Source organism: Tachypleus tridentatus, chromosome 1, assembly GCF_004210375.1.
Source record: "Tachypleus tridentatus isolate NWPU-2018 chromosome 1, ASM421037v1, whole genome shotgun sequence".
NCBI lineage: Eukaryota > Metazoa > Arthropoda > Merostomata > Xiphosura > Limulidae > Tachypleus > Tachypleus tridentatus.
In genome coordinates, this window is record NC_134825.1 from 162,516,978 (window position 1) to 162,543,326 (window position 26,349).

A 26,349-nucleotide genomic window follows, 5' to 3' on the forward strand; every position below is an offset into this window, starting at 1 on the left:
GCGATTCGTAATCTGAGGGTCGCGGGTTCGCATCTCCGTCGCGCCAAACATGCTCGCCTTTTCAGCCGTGGGGCGTTATAATGTTACGGTCAATCCCACTATTCGTCGGTAAAAGAGTAGCCCAAGATTGGCGGTGGGTGGTGATGACTAGCTGCCTTCCCTCTAGTCTTACACTGCTAAATACGGACGGCTAGCGCAGGTAGCCTTCGAGTAGCTTTATGCGAAATTCAAAACAAACAAAGAAGCTACATGTGAACATTGTTTTCATTAGTTTTTAATATTCATAGAATTATCCCAATTAGCTGTTTCTTTAACAGATTTTTAACATTTAAGAATAAGTATGACAGAGTGACTCCATCATCCCTATGATTCATTGGTGCTTTTATTACTTTTCTGTAATTTATAATTAAGTTTGACAGCTACAGTTATATTACTTTTATTTTGAAACCTGTCAGTTCAACACTGTTTTCACACTCATTCTAATAACATCTTCTTTTGCTGTTTACGATTTTGTTTATCTGTTACTTGAAACTGTGAAATTACTAATAACTTTGGGCAGTGTGACTGGAGAAACGTGGGCTTCGTATTTTGAGTTTACTCTACGGAGATGAAGACGAGTTATTAATTACCATTACAATCGGTGAAGAACCAGATTCACCTGTTTGGGAAAATGGACCCAGCCAGGGTTACTGTTGTACAAACAGGTGTGTGATGACGTCACTGTCTGTAGCTTCAGGTAGCAATCGTCCATTTCCACGCACTACTAACTTTCGCTAGGCAAATAGTTGTTGGGCTGGTCGACCTTCTTAGGTACCTGTTTGTGTTTTATTCCCTCTTTTCCCGTGTACAGATTTTTTAAACACTCTACGTCTAGCTGGAGAAGAGAAAAAGGTATAGCTGTTGTGTGACCGGTTCTCTCTGTTGAGGTGCTTTTCGTAACTGTTGCTTTGACGTTAAAATTTGTGTGTGTTTGGAGCTACTTTAGCTAGGATCAGTCTTGAAAATTTTTCATTTTAAGGACAAAATAAACCAATGAGGGTCAATATCGTGAATTAGGGTTTAAAGGTAAAACTCAGTAAGGTCAGAAATGGCGCACAGATATTCTTTAGGAAGCAGGGAGAGCGCGTGCCTTCGTTGTAACTCAACAGTGTACCAGGTGGACAAGATTGGACCACTTAAAGACTTCACTTTTTTCCACCAGAACTGTTTCAAATGTTCCGTATGTGGGACCAAGTTGACCCTGAGGACCTACTACAACAACCAACAAGACCAAGACGATAAAGAAGTGTACTGTCAAAGCCACGTGCCGAGAACTGGTCCGGGACACTTAGATGGAACATCGGTGGGTATAAAAACTGCCTTGAAAGCACCTAGACAAAATTACATCGTTAATGACCAAATCAGAGGTTCAGGCAAAGGAACCTTTGACGCTGACGCTATTGGAATAAAATCTGTTCTAAGTTCTCCTCGAGTGCACGAGGCTGACAGTCGACAGAGACACCATTCTGCCGGCACTTTCGACGCCAACGCTTTACACATAGCTCATGGAATCAATGCTACCAAAGTTCAGAAGAGATACGGGGTTGAACAGCGTGTTCGTAAACTGGACGAGTATTTGGTAAGTTAAAAAAAAAAAGAACTATTCGAACACGTAAAATTAATTTCAATTACTTTTTCCAGACAAAAGGGAAGAACGTTTGTGAACAATTTCATTCAACAAATAAAACTGGAAGAAAATCGTGTGAAACAAATAATGGAAAACGTTATGCAGAATCTATATAAATATAATAATACTGTTTGGTGTCTTTTATATATCCATGAAACTACTTCATAGGGTTTGGATGGATCTTCATCAAAATTAGCATGGAGGTTTATAAGCCCCACACTTGGGTACATAGAAATTTTCAGTTTTGCGTTCCGCGGTTTTTATGGGCGTGTTTTACTACTACTCCGCCCCCTCTTTGTGGATCTTTACCAAATTTGGCATGAAGGTTTGTTGGGTCCATGCAGAAGCACAGCCAAATTTGTGTTTTAAAATTTTTATTGACGTTTTATGCGTTTTTTTTTTTCACATAGGGGAAGCAACTATTCATGTCCTAAAATGATATTTCATTGGTCATGAAATTATACAACTTCCATCCATCCAGGAAACGCATCCTCTAACTAGTTATTAAAATAGTTATTCAAATGGATTAACCATGTACTAGAAGACACAATTACCAAGAAAAGATAAAGTAGTCGATGTATTAAATAAAACATTTCGGTAATTTATCCGTGGGATTTGATACACGCATCACTGAACACTTGCAGCCAAGGGATGCGGTTACGTGTATTGATTTCCTTAATAGAATATAGGTAACGCTTTCCAAGATTAATTTGTTTTTTTTATATCTGTCATTGTTCATACTCCATTTGACACATATTTTTTTATCTTATTTATTGCAATCGTATAAGTCCATATGTTATCTATCTAGCTGCCGAATTTGTATCTATTTTTTATTTGTTACAAATTTTTTAAACTATTTAAAACAGGCATAATGAGGTTCCTAATACAACGAATCATAAATATATACATTGAAACAGTTCTTGTATAATCTCGTAACGCACTGTAATGTAACGAAACTTGCATCTTGATTCACTGAAAATAGCATTTTGAAATTCATTGTCATTTCGGGTATCAATCACCCTTTGTGTGAGATGAAACCCCATTCTTTACATCCGGCTTCCCACTGTGTTTGGTAGACTCAGGAGAAAGCCTGATGTGTTTTACTATAAGAAAACACGCAGACACCCCCCCTCCACCACTGTGTTGATACTCATGACATAACGCAACGTCTTAACGAGTTGAAACTATTTTCAGCTGTGTTGAAACTGTGTTAAAAATTTATAATAATTATTATTAATACATGGTCTTAATTATGAAAAAGGGGCAAGCCACAAAAAAAGGTTTACCTGTCAGTCTCAGGCGAAATGTGGTATACCGTCTTTAAGAGCTGTTTTACACCCTTAATTATGTATCTTCTCTTTTCGTTGTTTTTGTAATGACTCACCCTTCTCAGTAACATGTGTTCTCAAAATATTTTGAAAACAAACGATATGTCCAATAATAAGGTCACGCTAAAGATTTTAAATAACTGCAAAGTGACATTTTTATGATGTCGACCTGAGTACAACGTTGAGCACGAGAGGGAATGCATCAGAGTGGAAAATATGCTTTGGTATATAGTACAGTATAGTAAGATAGCGTTTTAAATCTTTCATTCTAGCGTACAGTATACATTTTTTTAAATTAGAAAATACTGCGTCTCAGTAGCATAACATAAAAAAACAACAGCATGGGATAGGTAGCAACTTCAACCAATAAAACATATGGATGTCCTTTTGTAGTTACATTCCATAAATTTTCTTAACCTTTCCACAAATATGTATTATGTATCCTAGAAATTAGGATAAAATGAAACATTTGATGAAATGTTAGAACTTTTTAATTTGATTAATTTATTACGTACTTAATAAAGGCACAACAGATCAAATATCGTTAGATTCAATGGGAAAAAAAATGTTATCAAAGGCACGCCTTTACGGACAAATCCTCGTCCCACTAAACACGTTCGCCCTTTCAGTTGTGGGAGCATTGTAATGTGACGATTAATGTCACTATTCGTTGGTAAAAGAGTAGCCCAAGAGATGGCGATGGGCGATGACGACTAGATTCCGCCCCTCTAGTCTTTCACTGCTAAATTTGGGACGCTTAGCTTAGATAGCTCTCGTGTAGCTTCGCACGAAATTCTGTCCAAACCAATAGGCACTGAGAATCGAAATAGTGGGTGTACTAAATACATCCCTCATGGTAATAATGTTTCCTCTGAAGTTTTTAATTTGCAGATCGAACTTTCATAAACTAAGAACTATGCAATGTTTCCCTATCTTCAACCAGGTTATCCAAGAAAGTTAAAGAAAAACAACATATAAACTCGTCAACACTTTCAACACTTTTGGCAGTATGTTCACTATTTATAGACTTTCGATTTTTTATTTCAAATTTTCTCAAAACTCGAAAACTTGAAGTTGACAAGCATATCGGAAGAGGTCAGCGTTTACAAGGTTAAGAAATCATTTGTTAAAGAAACGAGTTCCATGAACGTTTAAAGTAATGTTGCCTTGAGAGACGACGTATACAGGTATATGATTTATATAAGCTTATATATGAAAACAAACAATATTACAATTAGAGCAAAAAAATCCAGAATTGTTCTTCCATCACCAGTCCTTGTCGTCATCCTTCAAGTCATGATGGATAATATACAAATTCAAGTTTGTATATTAATTTATCTAAACATTTTGTGCTAAATACTCTAAGAATAGCCTTGTTTGAGAATTGCTTCAAACCAAACTTATGGTTTGGCTTGTTTTGAATTTCGCTCAAAGCTACACGAGGGCTATCTGCACTAGCCGTCCTTAATTTAGCAGTGTAAGACTAGAGGGACGGCAGCTAGTCGTCACCATCCACCGCCAACTATTGGGCTACTCTTTTACCAACGAATAGTGTGATTTACTGTCACATTATAACACCCTCACGGTTGAAGGTGGGAGCATGTTTGGTACGACCGGGATTCGAACCCGCGACCCTCAGATTACGAGTCGAGTGTTGTAACCACCTGGCCGTGCCGGTGCTTCTAGATTGGACTTATATCTATAGAATTAAGCTTCGAACTACAGGTATTCTTGAGCCACAGGAAGTTTACAAAAGTTTTTACCATAAAAGGTTCTTTATTGTGTAGAAATAAAGATGAAAAAGCTGTAACACAAACGTTCATTAATACGCTTGTACATTAGAGAGTAAATTTATAGAGCAAAGCTCTGTAGCCATTGTAAATGGTCTGTAACACTCTAAAATTGTTAACTGAATAGCATTCCCAATTTTTCTCTTCGCAATAATTGGATTTGTTCCGTAGTTACCAAATGTGCTTTTGAAAAGTAAAAATGTTAAATAATTTACTCTGACCACAACAACTCGGCATCTTTGTGGACATTTCTAGCGATGTGTAAAGTTGGTTGAACTTAGGTAATAATGTTCTAGGATATGAACATTTAAATGCGTCAATGAATAACTTTGTTTACAGACACATGGATAAGCAAACATTTTATATAATAATCTGTGTTCTTGTGCACAGACCATTTATTTACAAACACGTTTTCTTCATGCTTCTAACCAGGCATACATTGTTTGACAAAATTAACGTTACGCATGATTCATGATGATTGTGTAAGGGGAAAATCTTAGATCTACACAGGAGATTATAAAAACCTTTATCGAAATACGCACAATCCTATATTAATTGAGATTCTACTTTTGTATAGGTACGGTATGGCCAGGTGGGTTAAGGCGTTCGACTCGTAATCCGAGGGTCGAGGGTTCGAATCCCCGTCACATCAAACATGCTCTTTCTTTCAGCCGTGGGGGTGTTATAATGTACGGTCAATTCTGCTATTCGTTGGTAAAAGAGTAGCCCAAGAGTTGGCGGTGGGTGGTGATGACTAGCTGCCTTCCCTGTAGCCTTACACTACTAAATTAGGGACGGCTAGCTCAGATATCTCTCGCGTAGTTTTGCGCGAAAATGAAAAACAAACGTACTGGGCTAAACGAATATTTTCGTGTGAAGTGTACGTGTAAAAGTTATTACAATGTGTCATAAAAGTTTGAGGTAAAAGATATGAAAGTCTGAACTCATAATTGTACTTTTATTTTATTCTATTTTTCGCATATTGAAGTAAAGAACCTCACCTCACTGTGAAGTTATTTCTAGTCTTTGTATTGTACTCAGTCCATTAATGGAAACATTTAATTATTCTGTTCTTCATAGGGTTTTACATTGAAATATGGATTTTCTGCACTCAAATATTTTTGAGCTGTAATCATACACGTTTTGATTTAGAGGTACATACCTGCCGTATGTACACTTATTTTTCCTCCGAAATAATCATGTATAATGCCACGTTTTGTAGCGCGCAATATACTTTAACAGAAAAAAACAACCGGAATTTAATGTTACCTTTAATTTATGTAAGAGTCAAATCTTATAAGTGAAGAATTTCTATTCTATTATTACAAAAACAATGTTATCTCTATGGCTTTAAAACTGTTTGTTTTGAGTCGTTTTAGTTTAAGTCTATTATGGGACAATTAAAGCCTGCAATGCAACGTAACCACGTTAAAAGGGTGTTAAAAGTTGTGTTAAATCCGACATTAAGCACAGGCGCGACCTATTTCTAAAGTAAATTCCAATTGTGCTTCGGCGTTGGCTCAACGCACTCAACGAATTTTGAGCGTTGAGGTTAAAAACTGCAATACGATACTTGTAACACGTTACTTACAGCTCATTGTAAATGTGTATACAGCAACATTTTTCTTTTGAAACGAAATCCTTGTAGAAATACGATATTTAGATAGAAACAAATCGTTTCCAACGACTGCTTCTCGTTAGTCTTTGTCTAATAAAAACACCTTAGGTGTTAAAAAGAAAAAGTGTGCACCCCAGAAAAAAAAGAGTTATCTTGCTTACTTGGTCGGCACTAGGTTTTGGTCGTTGAGGACCTTGGAAGATCGTGCACCATTTAAATATAAATATATCCTTTCCAGCGATTGCTCCTCATTAGGCTCAGTCTAATCAAAAACACCTCACTTGGTGGGCACGGGGTGTTGGCCATTGAGGACCTGGAAGGGTCAGGTATACTTTCTACCTCTTCTTCCCCTCCTGAACTATTAATTCGAAAAACTGTTAAATGCTGTTGATAATACTCACGATACACACAGGCACTGATTTGTCTTGGCCTTATCAGGGCCGTGTCCTTGAATATAATTCTAGCGCTTGTGTAATGACGAGGGAATGATACAGTATCTTTATCTCTTTCTCCATTTGGATACTGCGGGCGAAATGAATGTCTTTCAGCATTATGATCACCTTCTTTCGGTAAATTGCACACAGGTTAGTGTTTTCGAAGAGACCCACCATGTATTCTAAATTATAAATTCCGCGCGAGAACTAAAGGAATGAATTGAAAATTGTTGGTCAAACTGGAAGCTAAACTTGTGGCATTGATAAGAATTCTAGAGCAAATATTCATCCATTAATCAGCCAGAATGTGTTTTTGTTCCACTTGGAGCGTGATTGTGAGGAAAACAATGTGGTGTGTCTAACCAATGAATGAATATTTGCTGCAAACTTATTGTCAGTGCTACAAGTGTAACTACCAGTTTGGCCCCCAATTTTGATTTCATTCCTTTAAGTCGCGCGCTCAATTCTTTTTTGGTCACACCTTTATTTATACCTGAGGTGTTTTGATTAAATCTAATGACTTTTTTGTCAATACTCACCGATAAACCACATGAAATAAAAAAGTGGCACTCGGCAGTAACCAAAATTAGTTTTAGGAACGCAACCAGCTTATTCAGAACAGTCCTATACTTTACAGAACTGACCAGATTCTTTGAAATATATGGCAGTAGTTTCCTACTTTAAAATGGCGTAATTGATATCTTACTTTATAATAACGCCATGGTATATGGATTAACAGTTTTTTTGTCATCATCTGCATGGTTTCAGTACAGCCGTATTCAGCATCATTATTTACGCTAATCGCTTAATCTAATATCATGTGACACGAAATGTTTTTTAATTTAGGATAATTTCATAAAATTTAGCGAATTTGAGTTTAAAAGTTGACAATAAATAATGAATAACAACTATCGCCCCTCGGTGTGGATTTCTGTACGTGGTGAGGGGACCTCCCAGGAAACTGTTTTTGCAACTTTCTCAAGAATATGAACATCCACCTCCATGTTTGTCGTGCGTGGCGACCCGTCAAGGGGAGAAAAGGATTCTGGTAGTTGAGAGGCTTAGCCCCCAACATCCCACTTTGGCCTTGAATTATTGTAGACAGGTGGCCTTGAGGTGACTCATCAGGCCAATTGGTTGGGGTAGGGTAAACCGAGTACCAGTGTTGGGCATTATCAGTGGGTGTTGTGGACATTATGTGTGGTGTGTGGGTATAGTGCTCATGAAATCCTGGCCTAGCATGGCCAGGTGCATTAAGGCGTTTGACTCGTAATCTGAGGATCGCGGTTTCGAATCCCCGTCCCACCAAGTATGCTCACCCTTTTAGTCGCGAGGGCGTTATAAATGTGACGGTTAATCCCACTATTCGTTGGTAAAAGAGTAGCCCAAGAGTTGGCGGTGGGTGGTGATGACTAGCTGCCTTCCCTCTGCTATTCTTCTGGTTGTGTTTAACTGGATCCGACAGGAGAATGTTTTCGGTAATGCTCGGCACCAAGCTATTGTCCTCCCTTTCTCTAAGCCTGTGAAGGATTTCAAGTTTTATCTAACTATCGTCAAATTTCTTTAACTAGTTGTCTTTGTAAGGTCTTATGATAAAAAACAACAACTCCTGTTTCCCATCTAGTGTGGGTTTTGTCGACAGTACTTCACAGTGGACAACCTGAATCGACTTGAAAGGTCGATTAGGAAAGCCTCCCTCAAGAGGGAACATTTTGCTCACAACATAATATAGAGGATCAGCATTTTGCAGGACTTCCATTCTTATGAGGTTCATAGCCATGTCCCCATTTTTATTTGGAACGTTTTACTTGACAGGCGATTCGAAGTCAGTGTGGGTTTAACACATTCCCATTCTTCTCCACAGGAACGTAGAGTCCTTCAGGACTGTGTCTTGAGTGTCACACTTTTCAATATCACTACAAAAGTTCCTCTTTATGTTTCAAATAGGCCCTATGTCGACGACTTCCACGTCTTGTGTCGGTCATCGGACATAAGGTTTACTGAGTGGCAGCTTCAGACTGCCCTCAATCACTTGTTACAGTTCACCACAGCAAATGGTTGTTACCTCTTCTTTCTCCAAAACCGTTTGCATGAACTTTTGTCACCAACGGGATGTACACCCTGATCTCGAGCTTCGTCTCGGTGATGTTGATTTTCTCGTGGTCCTTGAAGAAAATTTGTTAAGCCTTATATTTGACTGTCATTCTTCACATCAAGCAGCTATGTGTCAATGTACGAGGAAACTTAACATTCTCTGTGCCCTCTCTTCTCAACTTAGGGAGTGAATTGATATTCTATGCTCAGAATCTATCGTATCCACATTCGCTTCAAACTGGACTATGGGTCTCTGTTCTATATTTCTGCCAGAACCTTGGCTTTGAAGATGCTGGACGCCATACACCGACTGGGGCTTTAGCTCTGCACGAGGGTTTTCTGCACTCCTCCAGTCCAGAGTTTTTACACTGACTCCACAAATCTCCAATTCACCTCTGCCGTTTGCAACTTTCTTTGTAATATAATTTACACTGACTCTCTTAGCTCTCTTCTGACCCTGGAATCACTTAATGTTAGTTATCACCATGCTTTCACCAATTTTCAACAATGTCTGACCCGTTTGTCTCTATGTTCTATTCGTATCCAGTTTTTCTGGACACGTGGTCATATCAGTATTCGCGGGAAAAAGCTCGCCGGTACTGTGGTTAAGTCCCTCTGCTCAAGTGTTGTCACAGCTGTGCCAATTCTCTATATAGACCACGGTCCTGTATTGAAGGCTCGGCTTCGTGTCATTTAACAGTCCATTTGATGTAAGTAACATCGTAACAAACTTGTCCAGATCAAACCTTCTGCTGCACATTAGCCATCTTGTTTCCGTAAGGATCGGAAAAAGGAAGTTCTTCTAGCTAGGCTACGTATTGGTCATAGTTTTTTAACTAATCGTTTTCTTTTATCTGGAACTGATGCACCAATATGTAGTCTTTGTGAAACTTAAGTCACAACAACTCCTTTTTACTGTTGTGCCATCTATACGACATCAAGTGACATTACCATTTTAGACATATCTCTTCTTCAGGTTTACCTCTGACGTTAGACTATCATTGATGATGGTGACACTGTCTAAGACTATTGTGTTTTTGACCTTTTACAAGCCACTGGCCTTTTTAATTCTTTTTAAATTTTTTAACCGAATATTGACTATCGTTTTGTTTTAACTCGGTTAATTTTTGCATTTTATGACAATTTTATTTTACAATTTTTTCTACCTGTTGTTCGGCGCAGATAGCCTAGTTGCTTTGCGCCAATAAATGCCAAACAACCAACCTATGGACGTTTATTCGCATGATTCTTTTGAAAATTTATGCTAGAAACTACTAATCTTGTTTGCTTGGACTTATCAATACTTATTTTTTTATGCGTCTTTCGCCCTACAGCTTTAAATCAGCCGTCCTTAATCCGGATGGCAAATACTAAAAGCAGTACACTTTTACTCTTAGTTGACACTGCAGTGAGCCCCCCAGTGACTCAGCAGTATGTCTGCGGACTTACAACGCTAAGCACAGATAGCCCATTGTATAGCTTTGTGCGTAATTCAAAACAAGAACACTGCAGTAAACATCTTAGACGGTTACTTCGCGTGAATTTTCGCACAGGCATGTGCAAACATTTTGATCACATTTATGGGTTTTTGTTGAATAACCTTCCATACTTTACTAAGGTTTAATCTACCCAATTGTAAGTTGTAAAAGTCAATCACTGAAACAAATTAGAAGATAAAGAGAAAAAAACACATAAAAGTTAAGTATGTTTTTTTCTTCTTCTGTAAAACAAAGTTTCCGTACTTTCAATGTGAACAAAATACAAGAGGGAGTCTTCAATAGCCACAGCACTTGCAATTCCACTTAGGTAGAATTAGAGTAAATTAATCTATGGTTTGTGCGCCAGCAATACCAAGCGTGCAACGAGCGTATACCCAATTTGATTTTCAATATTCATCAGGATGTGTACCAGCTTACCATCAAATTGAAATTCATTTATTCAGAATTAGAGTAAATTAATCTATCAGACTTTAGGTTTTGATTTTTTTTTTTTTTTTTAATTTCGCAAAAAGCTACTCGAGGGCTATCTGCGCTAGCCGTCCCTAATTTAGCAGTGTAAGACTAGAGAGAAGGCAGCTAGTCATCACCACCCACCACCAACTCTTGGGCTACTCTTTTACCAACGAATAGTAGGATTGAACGTCACATTATAACGCCCCCACGGATGAAAGGGCGAGCATGTTTGATGCGACCAGGATTCGAACTCGCAACCCTAGGATCAGGAGTTACGGTCAATCCCACTATTCGTTGGTAAAAGAGTAGCCCAAGAATTGGCGGTGGGTAGTGACGACTAGCTGCCTTCCCTCTAGTCTGTAACTGCTAAATTAGGGACAGTATGTGCAGATAGCTCTCGTGTAGTTTTGTACGATTTCAAAAACAAATAAAACAAATATAGAGGATTAAACATGGCGGCTGGAAGTCAGTGTATCAACTCCTCTTGTATAGATGGCTCTTACAAATGACTGACGAACGAATTTCAGCAAATAGCTTTATTTTCATATACTTTTCACTATGATCTTTTTCGTTTCTCAGTTTCTTTGCTAAGTTATAACTTGTACAAGTATTAAATGTTCTCATAAATTGTATCTTTAAATTGTTTATAATATCAAAGCCATTTGCCTGGGCATTTTGTAGCTGGAAATGTATATTTTGAGCAATAAAACCCAAAATCGAATAGCAGAAGTTACATTTTTATATGCCCTTTTCAATTTTTTTTTATCCTGTTGGCTAACTTTCACAAAATTCCAGTAATGTGGTTGAATATGCCTACTAACACCTTCTAAAGTGTACTACCACTTTAAGCTATTTAAAGTCTCACAGAACTCCTCCGTATATAGAAAACTGTGTTGTAGTTTAGCCATAATACTCGAACGCGTTAAAAAGCGTTTTATTTCACAGACTGTCCAAGAATGACATTAGTGTTAAGAACTCTCATTAAGAAGTTAACGCGCAGGAACACGCGTATAAAAGTTGTTATGGTTTTAAAACGAGACCCAAAACTCGAGGGCTTTAGAATAGTACACTATTTTTCTTCGGGAGAGTAAAGGGAATTCGTCTAAAGCGCTTGAATATCGGGCCTCATTTAAAAACCATAACGTTCCGAACATTTCATTATTGTAACATATTCGTTCTTTATTGTAATAAACCTATTTTCGTCACTATTATGATCCCGTATGAGCAGTGGAGTTTAATTGACTTGGTACAGTTAGTAATTCGTGGTGTGTTCATACTTACAAACTGGAAGTACCAGTTATTTGAATCGGTAAACTTCTCACAAACAGATAGTAATACAGATACGAACAACCTTATTAGATAAATTATTAGTTGAGACATACAAATGAAGAAAGTTATCAAATATATTAAATATATTGTAGAGAAGCGTACAATATTTTGTTTATTTTTTGAATTTGTTACTAGTTCGTTTGACCAAATAACACACAAATACCACTTTTCGTCAATATCTGTGTTTAGTGGGGGATAAATCTTAAGTGCTTTAGCTGCTTAGTAAGTGTTTAGATACAAACGATCTTAAGTGCTTTAGCTGCTTAGTAAGTGTTTAGATACAAACGATCGTAAGTGCTTTAGTTGCTTAGTAAGTGTTTAGATACAAACGATCGTAAGTGCTTTAGCTGCTTAGCAAGTGTTTAGATACAAACGAACGTCTTTCTTTTTGTGTGAAATACATAATATGCAGGCGCGGCATGGCCAAGTGGTTAAGGTAATCGACTCGTAATCTGAGGGTCCCACGTTCGAATTCCCGTAGCACAAACATGCTCGCCCTTTCAGCCGTGGGAGGCCTTATAATGTAACGGTCAATCCCACTATAAGTTGGTAAAAGAGTAGCCCAAGAATTGGCGGTGGGTAGTGATGACTAACTTCCTTTCCTCTAGTCTTACTGTGCTAAATTAGGAACGGCTAGCGCAGATAGCCCTCGAGTAGCTTTGCGCGAAATTCAAAAACAAACAAACAGGCTTAATTAATAATAACTGAACGAGTTTTCAAAGTAAGCTTAGAAATACTCATGTATTTTACTAATATTAAAATATACTTCCTGAATTATGTTAAAATAAGTATTTAAGAAATATGTCAATATTTTGTATCAAGTTATACGCAATTCCGGTGAAAATAATCACCCGCCCCACTGATTTTCCTTTCCTTTTCATATCTCGAAACTACATGAAACGGTAGTAATTATAATAGACGAATAATTGTTACGAACATTATGATAAAACTACTGCAAGGTTGAAGGTTCAGAAGCAAAGTTAAAATTATATACAGTTAGTACTTGTTGTACAAATATAGTAAACAAACTTGCCAGTTTCTCTCGTCCTTTCATAGCGCCAAAACAGGTTAACCACGTTTTTTTTTTCAATTTTTAATGTACGGATTTGATATATATATATATATATATAAAGCTGATATTGTTTATTACGTATTGTAGCCAAAGGTTTTACTGTAAGTACGTGCCTGCTACCTTGGACCGAAAACCAACTTTTTTAGTGGCTGATGAAAACGATTTTGTTGCGTTGTTCAGTATTTCACGAATAGCTTTTCACCAAATTCCTCCACTTTGTTGCGTTGTTCAGTATTTCACAAATAGCTTTTCACCAAATTCCTCCACTTTGTTGCGTTGTTCAATATTTCACGAATAGCTTTTCACCAAATTCCTCCACTTTGTTGTGTTGTTCAATATTTCACAAATAGCTTTTCACCAAATTCCTCCACTTTGTTGTGTTGTTCAATATTTCACAAATAGCTTTTCACCAAATTCCTCCACTTTGTTGTGTTGTTCAATATTTCACAAATAGCTTTTGACTAAATTCCTCCACTTTGTTGCATTGTTCAATATTTCAGGAATAGCTTTTGACCAAATTCCTCCACTTTGTTGTGTTGTTCAGTATTTCACGAATAGCTTTTCACCAAATTCCTCCACTTTGTTGTGTTGTTCAATATTTCACAAATAGCTTTTGACCAAATTCCTCCACTTTGTTGTGTTGTTCAGTATTTCAGGAATAGCTTTTGACCAAATTCCTCCACTTTGTTGCGTTGTTCAGTATTTCACGAATAGCTTTTCACCAAATTCCTCCACTTTGTTGCGTTGTTCAATATTTCAGGAATAGCTTTTGACCAAATTCCTCCACTTTGTTGCGTTGTTCAGTATTTCACGAATAGCTTTTCACCAAATTCCTCCACTTTGTTGCGTTGTTTAGTATTTCACAAATAGTTTTTCACCAAATTCCTCCACTTTGTTGCGTTGTTCAATATTTCACGAATAGCTTTTGACCAAATTCCTCCACTTTGTTGCGTTGTTCAATATTTCACGAATAGCTTTTGACCAAATTCCTCCACTTTGTTGCATTGTTCAATATTTCAGGAATAGCTTTTGACCAAATTCCTCCACTTTGTTGTGTTGTTCAGTATTTCACGAATAGCTTTTCACCAAATTCCTCCACTTTGTTGCGTTGTTCAGTATTTCACAAATAGCTTTTCACCAAATTCCTCCACTTTGTTGCGTTGTTTAGTATTTCACAAATAGTTTTTCACCAAATTCCTCCACTTTGTTGCGTTGTTCAATATTTCACGAATAGCTTTTGACCAAATTCCTCCACTTTGTTGCATTGTTCAATATTTCAGGAATAGCTTTTGACCAAATTCCTTCACTTTGTTGTGTTGTTCAGTATTTCACGAATAGCTTTTCACCAAATTCCTCCACTTTGTTGCGTTGTTCAGTATTTCACAAATAGCTTTCACCAAATTCCTCCACTTTGTTGCGTTGTTCAATATTTCACGAATAGCTTTTGACCAAATTCTTCTACTTTGTTGTGTTGTTCAGTATTTCACGAATAGCTTTTCACCAAATTCCTCCACTTTGTTGCGTTGTTCAATATTTCACGAATAGCTTTTGACCAAATTCCTCTACTTTGTTGTGTTGTTCAGTATTTCACGAATAGCTTTTGACCAAATTCCTCCACTTTGTTGCATTGTTCAGTATTTCACGAATAGCTTTTGACCAAATTCCTCTACTTTGTTGTGTTGTTCAGTATTTCACGAATAGCTTTTCACCAAATTCCTCCACTTTGTTGCATTGTTCAGTATTTCACGAATAGCTTTTGACCAAATTCCTCTACTTTGTTGTGTTGTTCAGTATTTCACGAATAGCTTTTCACCAAATTCCTCCACTTTGTTGCGTTGTTCAATATTTCACGAATAGCTTTTGACCAAATTCCTCTACTTTGTTGTGTTGTTCAGTATTTCACGAATAGCTTTTCACCAAATTCCTCCACTTTGTTGCGTTGTTCAATATTTCACGAATAGCTTTTGACCAAATTCCTCCACTTTGTTGCGTTGTTCAGTATTTCACGAATAGCTTTTCACCAAATTCCTCCACTTACCATAACACTGAAAATTTTTACATAAAAAACCTTTCGAATGAATAATGCATTATACAAAAGAAACATGTCTCAAGTGAAATGAGACTGAAGTTTTTGTTTCCAGGCTATCCAACGCTTCTTACATTTTTTTTATTTGTTTTGCTTTTATGCGCGTCATAAAAATTATAACACTGTCAAGTATTTTATCACTGCAACTTCTTTAAAACTGAAAACCAAATAATGACGAAGAATAATGCATTATTCTAATAAGATAATTTACATCAGTAAGAAAAATAGGTTTTGGAAAGTTGTTGTTTTCTTATAACAAATGCACATCGGGCTATCTGCTCAGCCTACCGAGGAGAATCGAACCCCTGATTTTAGCGTTGTAAATTCGTAGACGTATCGCTGTACTAGCGAGGGTTTGGAAAGAGAAATTATTTGGAACGTTGGATCTCCATTTTCAACTGGGGTATATTGGCTCATAGAACGGCTCTGACGTTTCTCAGTTACATTGTTTTAGCTCACAGCTGTGGCGGATCTAGAACAATACATCTCGTCCATGATCACTGGCTCTCGCTTTAAAACAAACTAACTTTTAATGTTGCATTGCTATTCATAAATAAAGAGTTTTGGGAAAAAATTAGTGTTATTTTGATAAAGTATAAGATGCATACTTTGTGAAAAATTATAAGATTTGAAATCAGTAATCGAATGAAGTCGACCATCAAAATGTCTCTAATTTTTATAAATATTCAAGAGGTTTTTTTGAACGATGTTTCAAAGGATTTAAGTTTTTATTTACACGAATTGAATTATCACATTTTTTATTTTGTGTTCAGACAAAATTGTTTTTTTTTTTGTATAACTATGTCTTCTGTATTTTCCAATCATTTTTTTGAAAATTTTTATTCGTTTGTACGTGTTTGACAATTGTTTTATTGAAATAGAACCATTTCTTTCTAATGAGACACAAGTTTTATGCAACAAAGTGTCGACTTTTCTGCAACAACGCGTAATTTCTCCTTTGTAAAAGACAAGCTATAATTACCAAATTACCTACCTAATTAGATTCTCACTTGAAAACAAGCACTCTTTTGAAGTAATTTTTTCAAACATAATTAAGTTCTCACTTTGAAACAAACAAACCTAAAATTACGAACAAACTTTTAATGTATTAAAAAGTAACAACAAAATAAAAAGGTAGACAATATAAAAATATCTTTTGTCTAAAACCTGGTGAGATGTCCGTATCCCAGCTCTGTCATGTCTTGACCGATTTCAGCTCTAATTTAATTTTGGACTTAGGAGGTCAAACCTTTTCGATTTACGTATTCGACCACACATGAGGTCTAATAGATTAACTGACTCTAATCCTTCCTAAAAGAAGGCCCAGCATGGCCAGGTGGGTTAAGGCGTTCGACTCGTAATCCGAAGGCTGCGGGTTCAAAATTGCTCGCCCTTTCAGCCGTGGAGGCGTTATAATGTTACTATCAATCCCACTATTTGTTGGTAAAAGAATAGCCCAAGAGTTGGCGGTGGGTGGTGATGACTAGCTGCCTTTCCTCTAGCCTTACACTGCTAAATTAGGGACTGCTAGCACAGATTGTCCTTGAATAGCTTTGCGCGAAATTCAAACAAAAACAAACAGTCCTAAAATAATTTCAAGTTCCGAAGCTATTGAAGATTGTTTTTATTCTTCTTTACATTGTGGACTCAGCAGATAGTTTAATGTGGCTTTGTTATAAACACACACACTCTTTTCGTTGAGCGTACTAAACACTTAGCGTTCACTGATATGTGAAAATAATCGTGTTAACACAGACATGGGATGATGTGTTAAAATTATAGTGTTCACACAGATATGCGATGATGTGTTAAATGATCGGGTCCACACAAATATGCGGTGATGTGTTTAAATGATCGTTTTAACACAAACATTACAACTTTTGGTCTGATTAAATTTTGATAGTTTTGTGGACCAAAACACGTAATACATCTTTATTATTGTTTGAATTGTGTCATGAAGAAGTCTGAAGGTTTACTGAATGCGTTACTTTTCTTTGTCAGTTTTGTATTGTATTAAAGTATCTTTGATATGTTAATCTGAATATTTTCATTACAAAAAGTGTCTTATATAAATCAAATGAACTCCGGAAACATCAGTTTGAGACTATATGGTGTTCCACAAGTGTCTTAGAAAACAAAGAGGGCGCACCTGAAGCCTTTTAATTCATATCACATCTATCTGGTCACAGGTTTCTGAGATATAAACATTCTTGGCTGTTTCACGTGTTTCTGCTGCCAAGAAACCCTTAGGGCACCTGTGTTGTTGAGTTATTTGTGAAAACACGTCGTAACTTCGTTAACCTGGGATGGGCTTACTTTGGACAACGTTAGAAGCTTCCAAACATCTTCACACTTCAAACAGCGTGTGATGTAGCTTTTCACGATTGAAAAAAGGAACAACAATTGCACATGTTCTTTAAAAAACAAACAAACATTCATTTGTAAGCAGTGGTATGCAACAACATTAACATATTATAACCGTAAAAGAAGTCACGTTGGTCGTTAAGTCATCTGTGTCATGAAGCTCATGACAAACTGGATTTGTTTTTTATTACGTTGTGATTCGATAATGCCTACATTCCAGACAGTTATCTGTTTATTATTATATATACTGGAATCATTTAAATAACTGCAACTTAAGCCTTGTTATTATCTAAGCTCAGTGATACGCAGTAGTTTTTGCTCTTTAAAAATTTGTGTTTGTCCTACCTTCTCGTCATTTAGATTATGATATCTTCTGACAAAATTTTTAAATAGTGAATCCATTACCTCAATAACATGTTCGAAAATTGATTTGACATGAATTTTGCACAAAGTTACACGAGAGCTATCTGTACTAGCCGTCCCTAATTTTGAAGTGTAAGACTAGAGGGAAGGCAGCTGGTTATTACCATCCACCGCCAACTCTCGGGCTACTCTTTTACCAACGAATAGTGGGATTGACCGTCACATTATAACGCCCCCACGGTTGAAAGGGCGAGCATGTTTGGTGGGACCGGGATTCGAACCCGAAATCCTCGGATTACAAGTCGAATGCCTTAATCACCTGCCAATAAAGGCCTCGAAAAGTGCAAAAGAAGACGGTAGAACATGTTAGTGAATTGTAAGATACGACTTGTGTGTTTTTCCTGTTTTATTTTACTTTATTATGGTTTATCTCAACTTGGACGTGTGAATGTTTCGCTGAACTCACATAAAGAATTTCGTACGCATGTCCCGAAATGAAATATTTTACTAAGATGAACCTGGGATCGTGTAGAACAGTGCTGATTATATAGGATTGGTGTGGGAAGCTGATTATTCCAAGTTTAACCCGGCCAGAGTATGGTAATCGTGTTTGTTGTGAAGCACTTTAGCATATAAAAATAAAATATAATATTTTGGTCAGTTGTTAGTTATATCTTAAATATTGCAGAGAATTTATAAAGGTCTTAAAATAATACCACAATGATAAAATGTTCGTTAGAAATCGACCGTCCAGAATTAATAGACAAATCCAGGCTAATTCTGATATGGTAGATATAAATATCTTGTTCCTTCTCCAGAACACACGGATACAAGTATACTCGCTCCTAAACGTGAAGCCCACCAGTGGCTTAGCGGTATGAATTACAACGCTAAAAACCGGGTTTTGATACCCGTGGTAGGTAGAGCACAAAGCCCCCGGCTAGTACAGCGGTATGTCTCCGGATTTACAACGCTAAAAGCGGGTGTTCGATTCCCCTAGGTGGGCTCAGTAGATAGCCCATGTGGCTTTGCTATAAGAAAACACACAAAACACACACACACTCCAAAACGTGGCTGAAGTTCCCTGCAGTGGTGTATTCGAACAAACTAACCTTTTTTCTTTCCTCGTTATGTTGATATTGTGCAAAAGCGCAGAGAAAAAAAAAACAGTTTACCTAAACGAAAAACGACACTAAATTATAGAGGGAGGGGAATTATCTTTGAAACTTTTGAATTAAATGCTAAAATAATTCGTTTTGTTGGGTCGAAGTTCAAATTGAACAACGAGTGTGATCTTGAAATGGTTACATAGATAAAAATAATTAAGATTTTTGTTGTTGTTTTTTTAAATTTCGTGCATAGCTACTCGAGGGCTATCTGCGTTAGCCGTCCCTAATTTAGCAGTGTAAGACTAGAGGGAAGGCAACTAGTCATCACCACCCACCGCCAACTCTTGGGCTACTCTTTTACCAACGAATAGTGGGATTGACCGTCACATTATAACGCCTCCACGGCTGAAAGGGTGAGTATGTTTGATGCAACCGGGATTTGAACCCACAACCCTCGGATTACGAGTCAAAAGCCTTAACCCACCTGGCCATACCGGGCCACTAATTAAGATAACGAATTTTTCAGTAGAAGATATAATTATCTATCTAATATAAGATACCATTTTTATTTCATTCCCATATTTTAGTGATTTTAAACACAAGTTTTTAAACTACTACGCAAGCCTTAAAAGACAGAGAATAAGAAACTAATCCAAAGTATATAGTTCACAATGCTAAAAAGCTGGCTTCAGTAGTTGTGATGGGCAAAGTAGAGATAGCCCATTGCGTAGATTTGCGCTTAACAACAAGGTATACAACCACAAAGAAATTTTGGCAGCTCACACTGCACGTAAAGATGTGATGGCATCATGTAGTAGCGAAATTATTGGAAAAGTGTATTTTCCAAGACGCACCACGTAAAGATAGAAAAGCAACAAAAATACGCAACTTGACAATCACAGACGTTTACTCTGAATGAATTTGAAGGTCGTAATTTTGAAACTTAGAGTACACACGTGGAGAATTTCAACACACGCAGAGTTCGCTGCTCAAACCACGAGTGACATTATGCATTCGATCATTTTCATGTGTCTGATAAACACGTAGTTATTAAAGATGAAAATATTGAAACTTTCGATTGGGTAATATTCAACCAACTTGAGAGCGCTCACAGGAGATAGTTTCAGTGAGAATAAGGCCCAGCATGGCCAAGCGTGTTAAGGCGTGCGACTCGTAATCTGAGGGTCGTGGGTTCGCATCCCGGTCGCGCCAAACATGCTCGCCCTTTCAGCCGTGGGGGCGTTATAATGTCCGATCAATCCCACTATTTGTTGGTAAAAGAGTAGCCCAAGAGTTGACGGTGGGTGGTGATGACTAGCTGCCTTCCCTCTAGTCTTACACTGCTAAATTAGGAACGGCTAGCACAGATAGCCCTCGAGTAGCTTTGTGTGAAATTCCTAAACAAACAAACAAACAAACAGTGAGAATAGCGCCTAGTGTTTAGGAATTTGAAATGAAAAGAAATCTGCCCTTTACTAAACTCTAAGAAGTTACGCCTACAAATGTTTCGTATTTCAAGGTACTCGATTGGTGTCAAGCCCGTGATTATGATTTAATTAGTATTCATAACCGTGCGCAAATATAAGTAAACGTGATGAGGTTCGGGCTGTATTTCAGGGAAAGAATCTCGGGAAGCGCTTTGATTTTGAGCATTTTTGAAGACAAAATGGCCTCTTTTGCAACATAATGATCCCTCTCGTAACCTACTTTCTTGATTTGTTTTCTCTTAAAGATGGAATGCGAATATTGTGTTATTATAGACCTAGCAGAATAAAAATAAGATATAACTATACAGTAAAAGATTGAACATACTTATACAAGAATAGCAGAAATTATGAAGTTCATTAACATATATTCCACCATATGTATCACGTGTAGTGAGACTGCTTTTATTCGTGTGAGAACGACATGAGAGTTTCTTTTTCATTAGACGTTGACACTTGCTTCTTAGATGAAGTTTTCACCTTTTGTCCATTTCGGGCACGATAGGTTGATCGTAGTTTGACATGCTGTGACGTAGCTAGTTGATTGTTCAGCTTAAGTTACAAATTAGGAGTACTTCCTTTTCTAACTGACGTCCTTCCATCTTTCTTCACTGATTCTATTGTTCTGAAGTGTTCACTGTTTGGTTTTTCGCCACAGTCTTCACTTAGGTGGTTGTAAATTCTAGAGTTATTGAAAGGGCTGTTATGCGCATGCTCCTTGATTCTGGTAGCCTTCTCGCAGTAATCGACAAAAGTGTTTTTGAATATGTCAATAAGGTTTATAGCCCCAACATGCCTGGCCTCAACTTTCTTAAATGTCCTGTCACCTTGATGTTACCTTTCACTGGTTTCCATAGCATCAGGTTAAAAAATAAAGTAAAAAAAAATATCTTGCACCCAACTTATCTCCAAGTCAGTAATCTTCAAACCGGATAAACGGGTACACAATTTTTATATCTATAAAGAGAAAGCGCCTACTTTAAAAAACACAAACAAAAAAAACCGCTGGTAGTGTACAAATGTTCTTGTCCTTGCTGCAAGCAAGCTTATATTGGATCAACAACTCGAATCTCACGTATAAAAATGAAGGGAGTGCTCACAGCATTCCCTTCAATGACTGGAACTTACAACCACTTAATCACAGACTGTAGCGAAAAACTTCCCAGTGAACACTTTAGAATAAGAGTTACAGAGAAGTAAGATGAATGGACGCCAAGAAAAGAGAAAACACCATTAATTTGTAACCTGTAAGAATGACATATCGCTACTCGGACAACAGCTGAAATAAGGAATTTACAGTGACTTTTTATGATACGTTTGAAGTGAAACAGTGAGATGAACACCAAGTTTACGAGTCATCCTGAAATCTGAGGGTGTTTACATGACTGTTTAATAAGCAAAATACGAAGTTACAACATAATAAAGCACAGTACGAATGCATAATTTGAGTTATTACCCATCTGTTTAAACATAATCGGTGTTCTTTAGTTAGTGTTTTGTTTTAATGAAGCAAGCCAGAAGAGAGACAAGCTGGTTCAGTGAAATATGCAGGTTTTACATTTTATATCTTATAGTTTTACGAGGTCGGACACTCGATATACCAATATTTTTAATGCGACTTTATTAAAGGACGTGTTTTATCTGAAGCCCATGAATAAGTATACTAACGGGCCGGCATGGCCAGGTGGTTAGGGGCGCTTTAATCCTAATTTGAGGGTCGCAGGTTCGAGTCCCCGTGACGCCAAACATGCTCGCCCTTTTAAAAAGCCGTAGGGGCGTTATAACGTGACGATTAATATCACTATTCGCTGCTAAGAAAGTAACCCAAGAGCTGGCGGTTGGTTGTTGATGACTAGCTGCCTTCTCTCTAGTCTTCCACTGCTAAATTCGAGATAGCTGGCGCAGATAGCCCTCGTGTAGGTTTGTACAAAATTCAAAGCAAACGAATACTAAAATTCCCTGGTGTCAGACTGACAGCTCTAAAATAGTAATCTATCCAGACTGGCTAATTCCAGTCGTAATAATGTTGTAAATAGGCTGTCTCTCAAATAACATAAAAATTTGCTGTATTTTGCCACATCACAAACAATTCGTGTTTGCCTATAATTATTCGTCTCATCAGCATGTACAAAATTTATGTCTGTGATCAAAAGGTGAAGCAGATAAGTGACGTCATTTTTGCCAATCATCAAGACTTTTGGTAAATGTAATGGACAGTTTTAACCAGCAGCAAATTGTAAATATTTTAAATTGGTATACTATAATAAGCAATAGCTTTAAATACAAGTTAGAAATATCCTAAACTAGCGGTTTTCAAACTTTTGACAATTACAGACCAATAAAGTCCCCCCCCTAGAAGTTTTCACCATTTCTTTAGACTGAAAAAACATAAACTAATCCTTAAGGTACTTTTAGTCCTCAAATATTGAAACAAAAACAAAATAAAAAAAACGTAACTAAGTGTCAGTGTTTTCAACAGCCAAGACATGCTGAGGACCGGTAGAACTTAATTTAAGAACCAGTAGAGTCCGAGGACCGGCATTTAAGAAACCATGTTCTAAACAACCATGTCATTATTTCGTATTAAAATGACAAATGCAATAATATCATAGCTATTTGATAATTCAGAATAAATAATATTCCTAAAGAATAGTGAGACCAATATTCTGTGTGAAGAACCGTGTGTAATTTGAGAACCAACACATCATTACAATTATACTTATGTCTTCTGATAAGTATAACTAATTATTTTTGGTCGGCTGGTAAAAGGCATGCGCACTAAACTATTCACTTAAGCCTTTCAGTGTGAAGTTGTATAAGAAGGGACCTTACTTTCATTGCGACTTGTGTATATTCAGTTGCTTTACTAAGTAATTAGATGAGAAATTAAATTTTAAAAATTGCCTAGAAAAAGTGCTAATACACAGAAGAGAGAATCATGTGAGGTTGAAGAAAGGGAAGCCCTATTTCTCTTCCTCTCCGGGCCCCGACATGGCCAGATGGTTAGGGCGCTCGATTCTTAATCTGAGGGTCGACGGTTCGAATCCTCGTCATACCAAACAGTCTCGCCCTTTCAGCCATGAGAATGTTATAATGTCACGGTTAATTCCACTATTAGTTGGTAAAAGAGTACTCCAAGAGTTGGCAGTGGGTGGTGATGACTAGCTGCCTTTCCTCTAGTCTTATACTGCTAAATGAAGAATGACTAGCGCAGACAGCTCTCGTGTAGCTTAGAGCGAAGTTAAAAAGAAACAAACAAACAAAGTGCTTAACAAATTTGAATTGGTTTTGTTTTATCATTTCTGATGATAAATTTCCGATCGAAATAAATCCACTGATTGATTAATAAATTTTGATTATTATTTTAATACTGTAACGACCTTTTACTTCTCGTGAGAATCACGTGGCAATGTTCACGGTGATGTAGAATATGGCTTGGGTGTGGCTGTGGCTCTTTATCATGTTTGATGTGAAGAGAAAAAAACATGAATTAAAACCATGTTTTCATAAATACATGTTAAATACAATAAAATTAACGTCTTAATAATTATTTGTCCATAGTTCTCAGACGTGAAAATTACATAATAGTTGGCGATTTACGCAAAATAAATTACGATTTCTTTAAACAGGTGGTATTGTAAATATGTGTGTTTTCTTGTAGCAAAGCCACATTGGGCTATCTTCTGAGCCCACCAAGGGGAATCGAACCTCTTATATTAGCCATGTAATTCAGTAAAGTCACCGCTGTACCAGGTGTTTAATATGACACAAACAAATATGTGTTTTACCACAAACAAAAATCCTTTATCTTTTTTTTTCTCAAGACGAGTGTGTGTGTGTGTGTTTTTCTTATACCAAAACCACATCGGACTATCTGCTGAGCCCGCCGAGAGGTATCGAACCCGTGATTTTAGCGTTGTAAGTCCGTAAACGTACTGCTGTACTAGCGAAATCATTCATTCAAACTTTTATATCTCACGAATCAAAAGATTCATTCAAACATTTCGTATGCCAAATCAATGAGAACCGATTTCAGTAAGTTTAAATTGCAGTATTTCGTCGGGATAAATTCGTATCATGATGTGGTATTTCTACGTGGTATACTGATATATATATTTACAGTGCATCTCAAACGTGCTGTGACGTCATTGTCCATATGCAGTTGGAACCGGTTAGCTTGCTTACGTCGCATAAATGTTAAGGTGAAGTTGAACGTGAACTGAGCGAAAGCTGTACCATTGCAGCAGTTACAAGATACTCAGGACAGCAATAAAACATATTAGAACAAGAAAATCGATATGTCCTGTTTAAAACTGATATTTATCGTTATATTAATATGATCACAAATATTATTTTCAGTTTTCATAATGATAAGTTTGTATGCTACACCACTGACTCTCAATGGTCCAGTGGTATGTCTGAAGGCTATGGTCCAGTGGTATGTCTGAAGGCTTGGTTTGGTTTTTTTCTTGATGACGAGAAACCCATTTTCAATAAAAATGTATCTCACAACGGCTGGTACGTGTATTAACACTTTTATTGATAAGGAGAGAAAAACGTTTTGACCTTCCTAGGTCATCTTCAGGTTAATAATCGTCTCTAATCTTGCAGTGTAAGACTAGTGAGAAGGTAGCTAGTCATCATTCACCCATCTCGAAGAGTGATACTCTTTTATCAACGAATTGTGCGATTGACCATCACATTATAACTGCTGAAAGGGCAAGCATGTTTGGTGTGATGAGAATTCAAACACGCGACCCTCAGATTACGAATCGAGTGTCTTAACCACCTCGAGTCATGTCTGAGGACTGGTAACACCGAAAATGGGACTTCGATACCCGTAATAGGTACAGCACAGATAGCATATATTGTGCATCTTTCAGCTTAATTACAAGCTTATGTGCCTCTTACGGTGGAGACCCCCCTCTGGTACAACGGTATGTCTACGGATTTACAACGCTAAAATCAGAGGTTCAATTTCCCTCGGTGGGCTCAGCAGATGGCCCGATGTGGCTTTGCTATAAGAAAAACACGCTCATACGGTGGAAAATGTAATCAAGGCTGCAATAGTTACATTTGAAACTTTCCAGTAGTGTTTTCCATATCTTTCTTTTTATCACTTGCAGTCGTATCAGAAGAAGAATAAAAATTAGTTGAATAATCCGGTAACGTGTTTTGTGATTTTTATTCGCAGGACGAAGATACACAGAAAGGTCTGGAAATGAAACATAGAGCTGAAGAGGACGCCCTCTATCGACAATTTGCGAAAAAAAGAGCAGAAGAAGAAACGCATATTAACCACGCAATTCAAGTATGTTATAGAAGAAATTAAAAATTAATTTGATTTCGCAACTTTACTCATCTACAATTATTTTTATAATAGACAGTTGTGACACGGGTGAGCAGAATTAATGTTCTGTAGACAAAAGTACTTGAAACTATTATTCCAATTAAAAACGAGTGCTTAACAATAACGCCAAGTTAAAAAGATAGTTATCCTGGACAGTTTTAATTTTACATTTTACTACGATGTTTTATTAATAACCAGAGAGTTGTATTACGTTAAGTAAAATTACAAATTAGGAAATGTACGGATTTCCTTACTTAGCTTCAGAACTATTGTTTGATTCATTATATGTTTCATTTATTCGAGTTTGGAA

The 26,349-nt window shown here is 37.0% G+C and overlaps 1 protein-coding gene across 1 annotated transcript in view; it reads left to right on the forward strand.

Moving 5' to 3' along the window:
- The first annotated feature begins 913 nt into the window (after positions 1-913).
- LOC143229394 (hillarin-like) overlaps positions 914-26,349 on the forward strand; it is a 35,849-nt gene continuing 10,413 nt past the window's right edge. The window contains exons 1-2 of the mRNA XM_076461674.1: positions 914-1,618; positions 25,884-26,000. Coding sequence (XP_076317789.1) covers positions 1,088-1,618; positions 25,884-26,000 — 648 coding nt within the window. The 5' untranslated portion in view covers positions 914-1,087. The remainder of the gene's footprint in view (positions 1,619-25,883; positions 26,001-26,349) is intronic.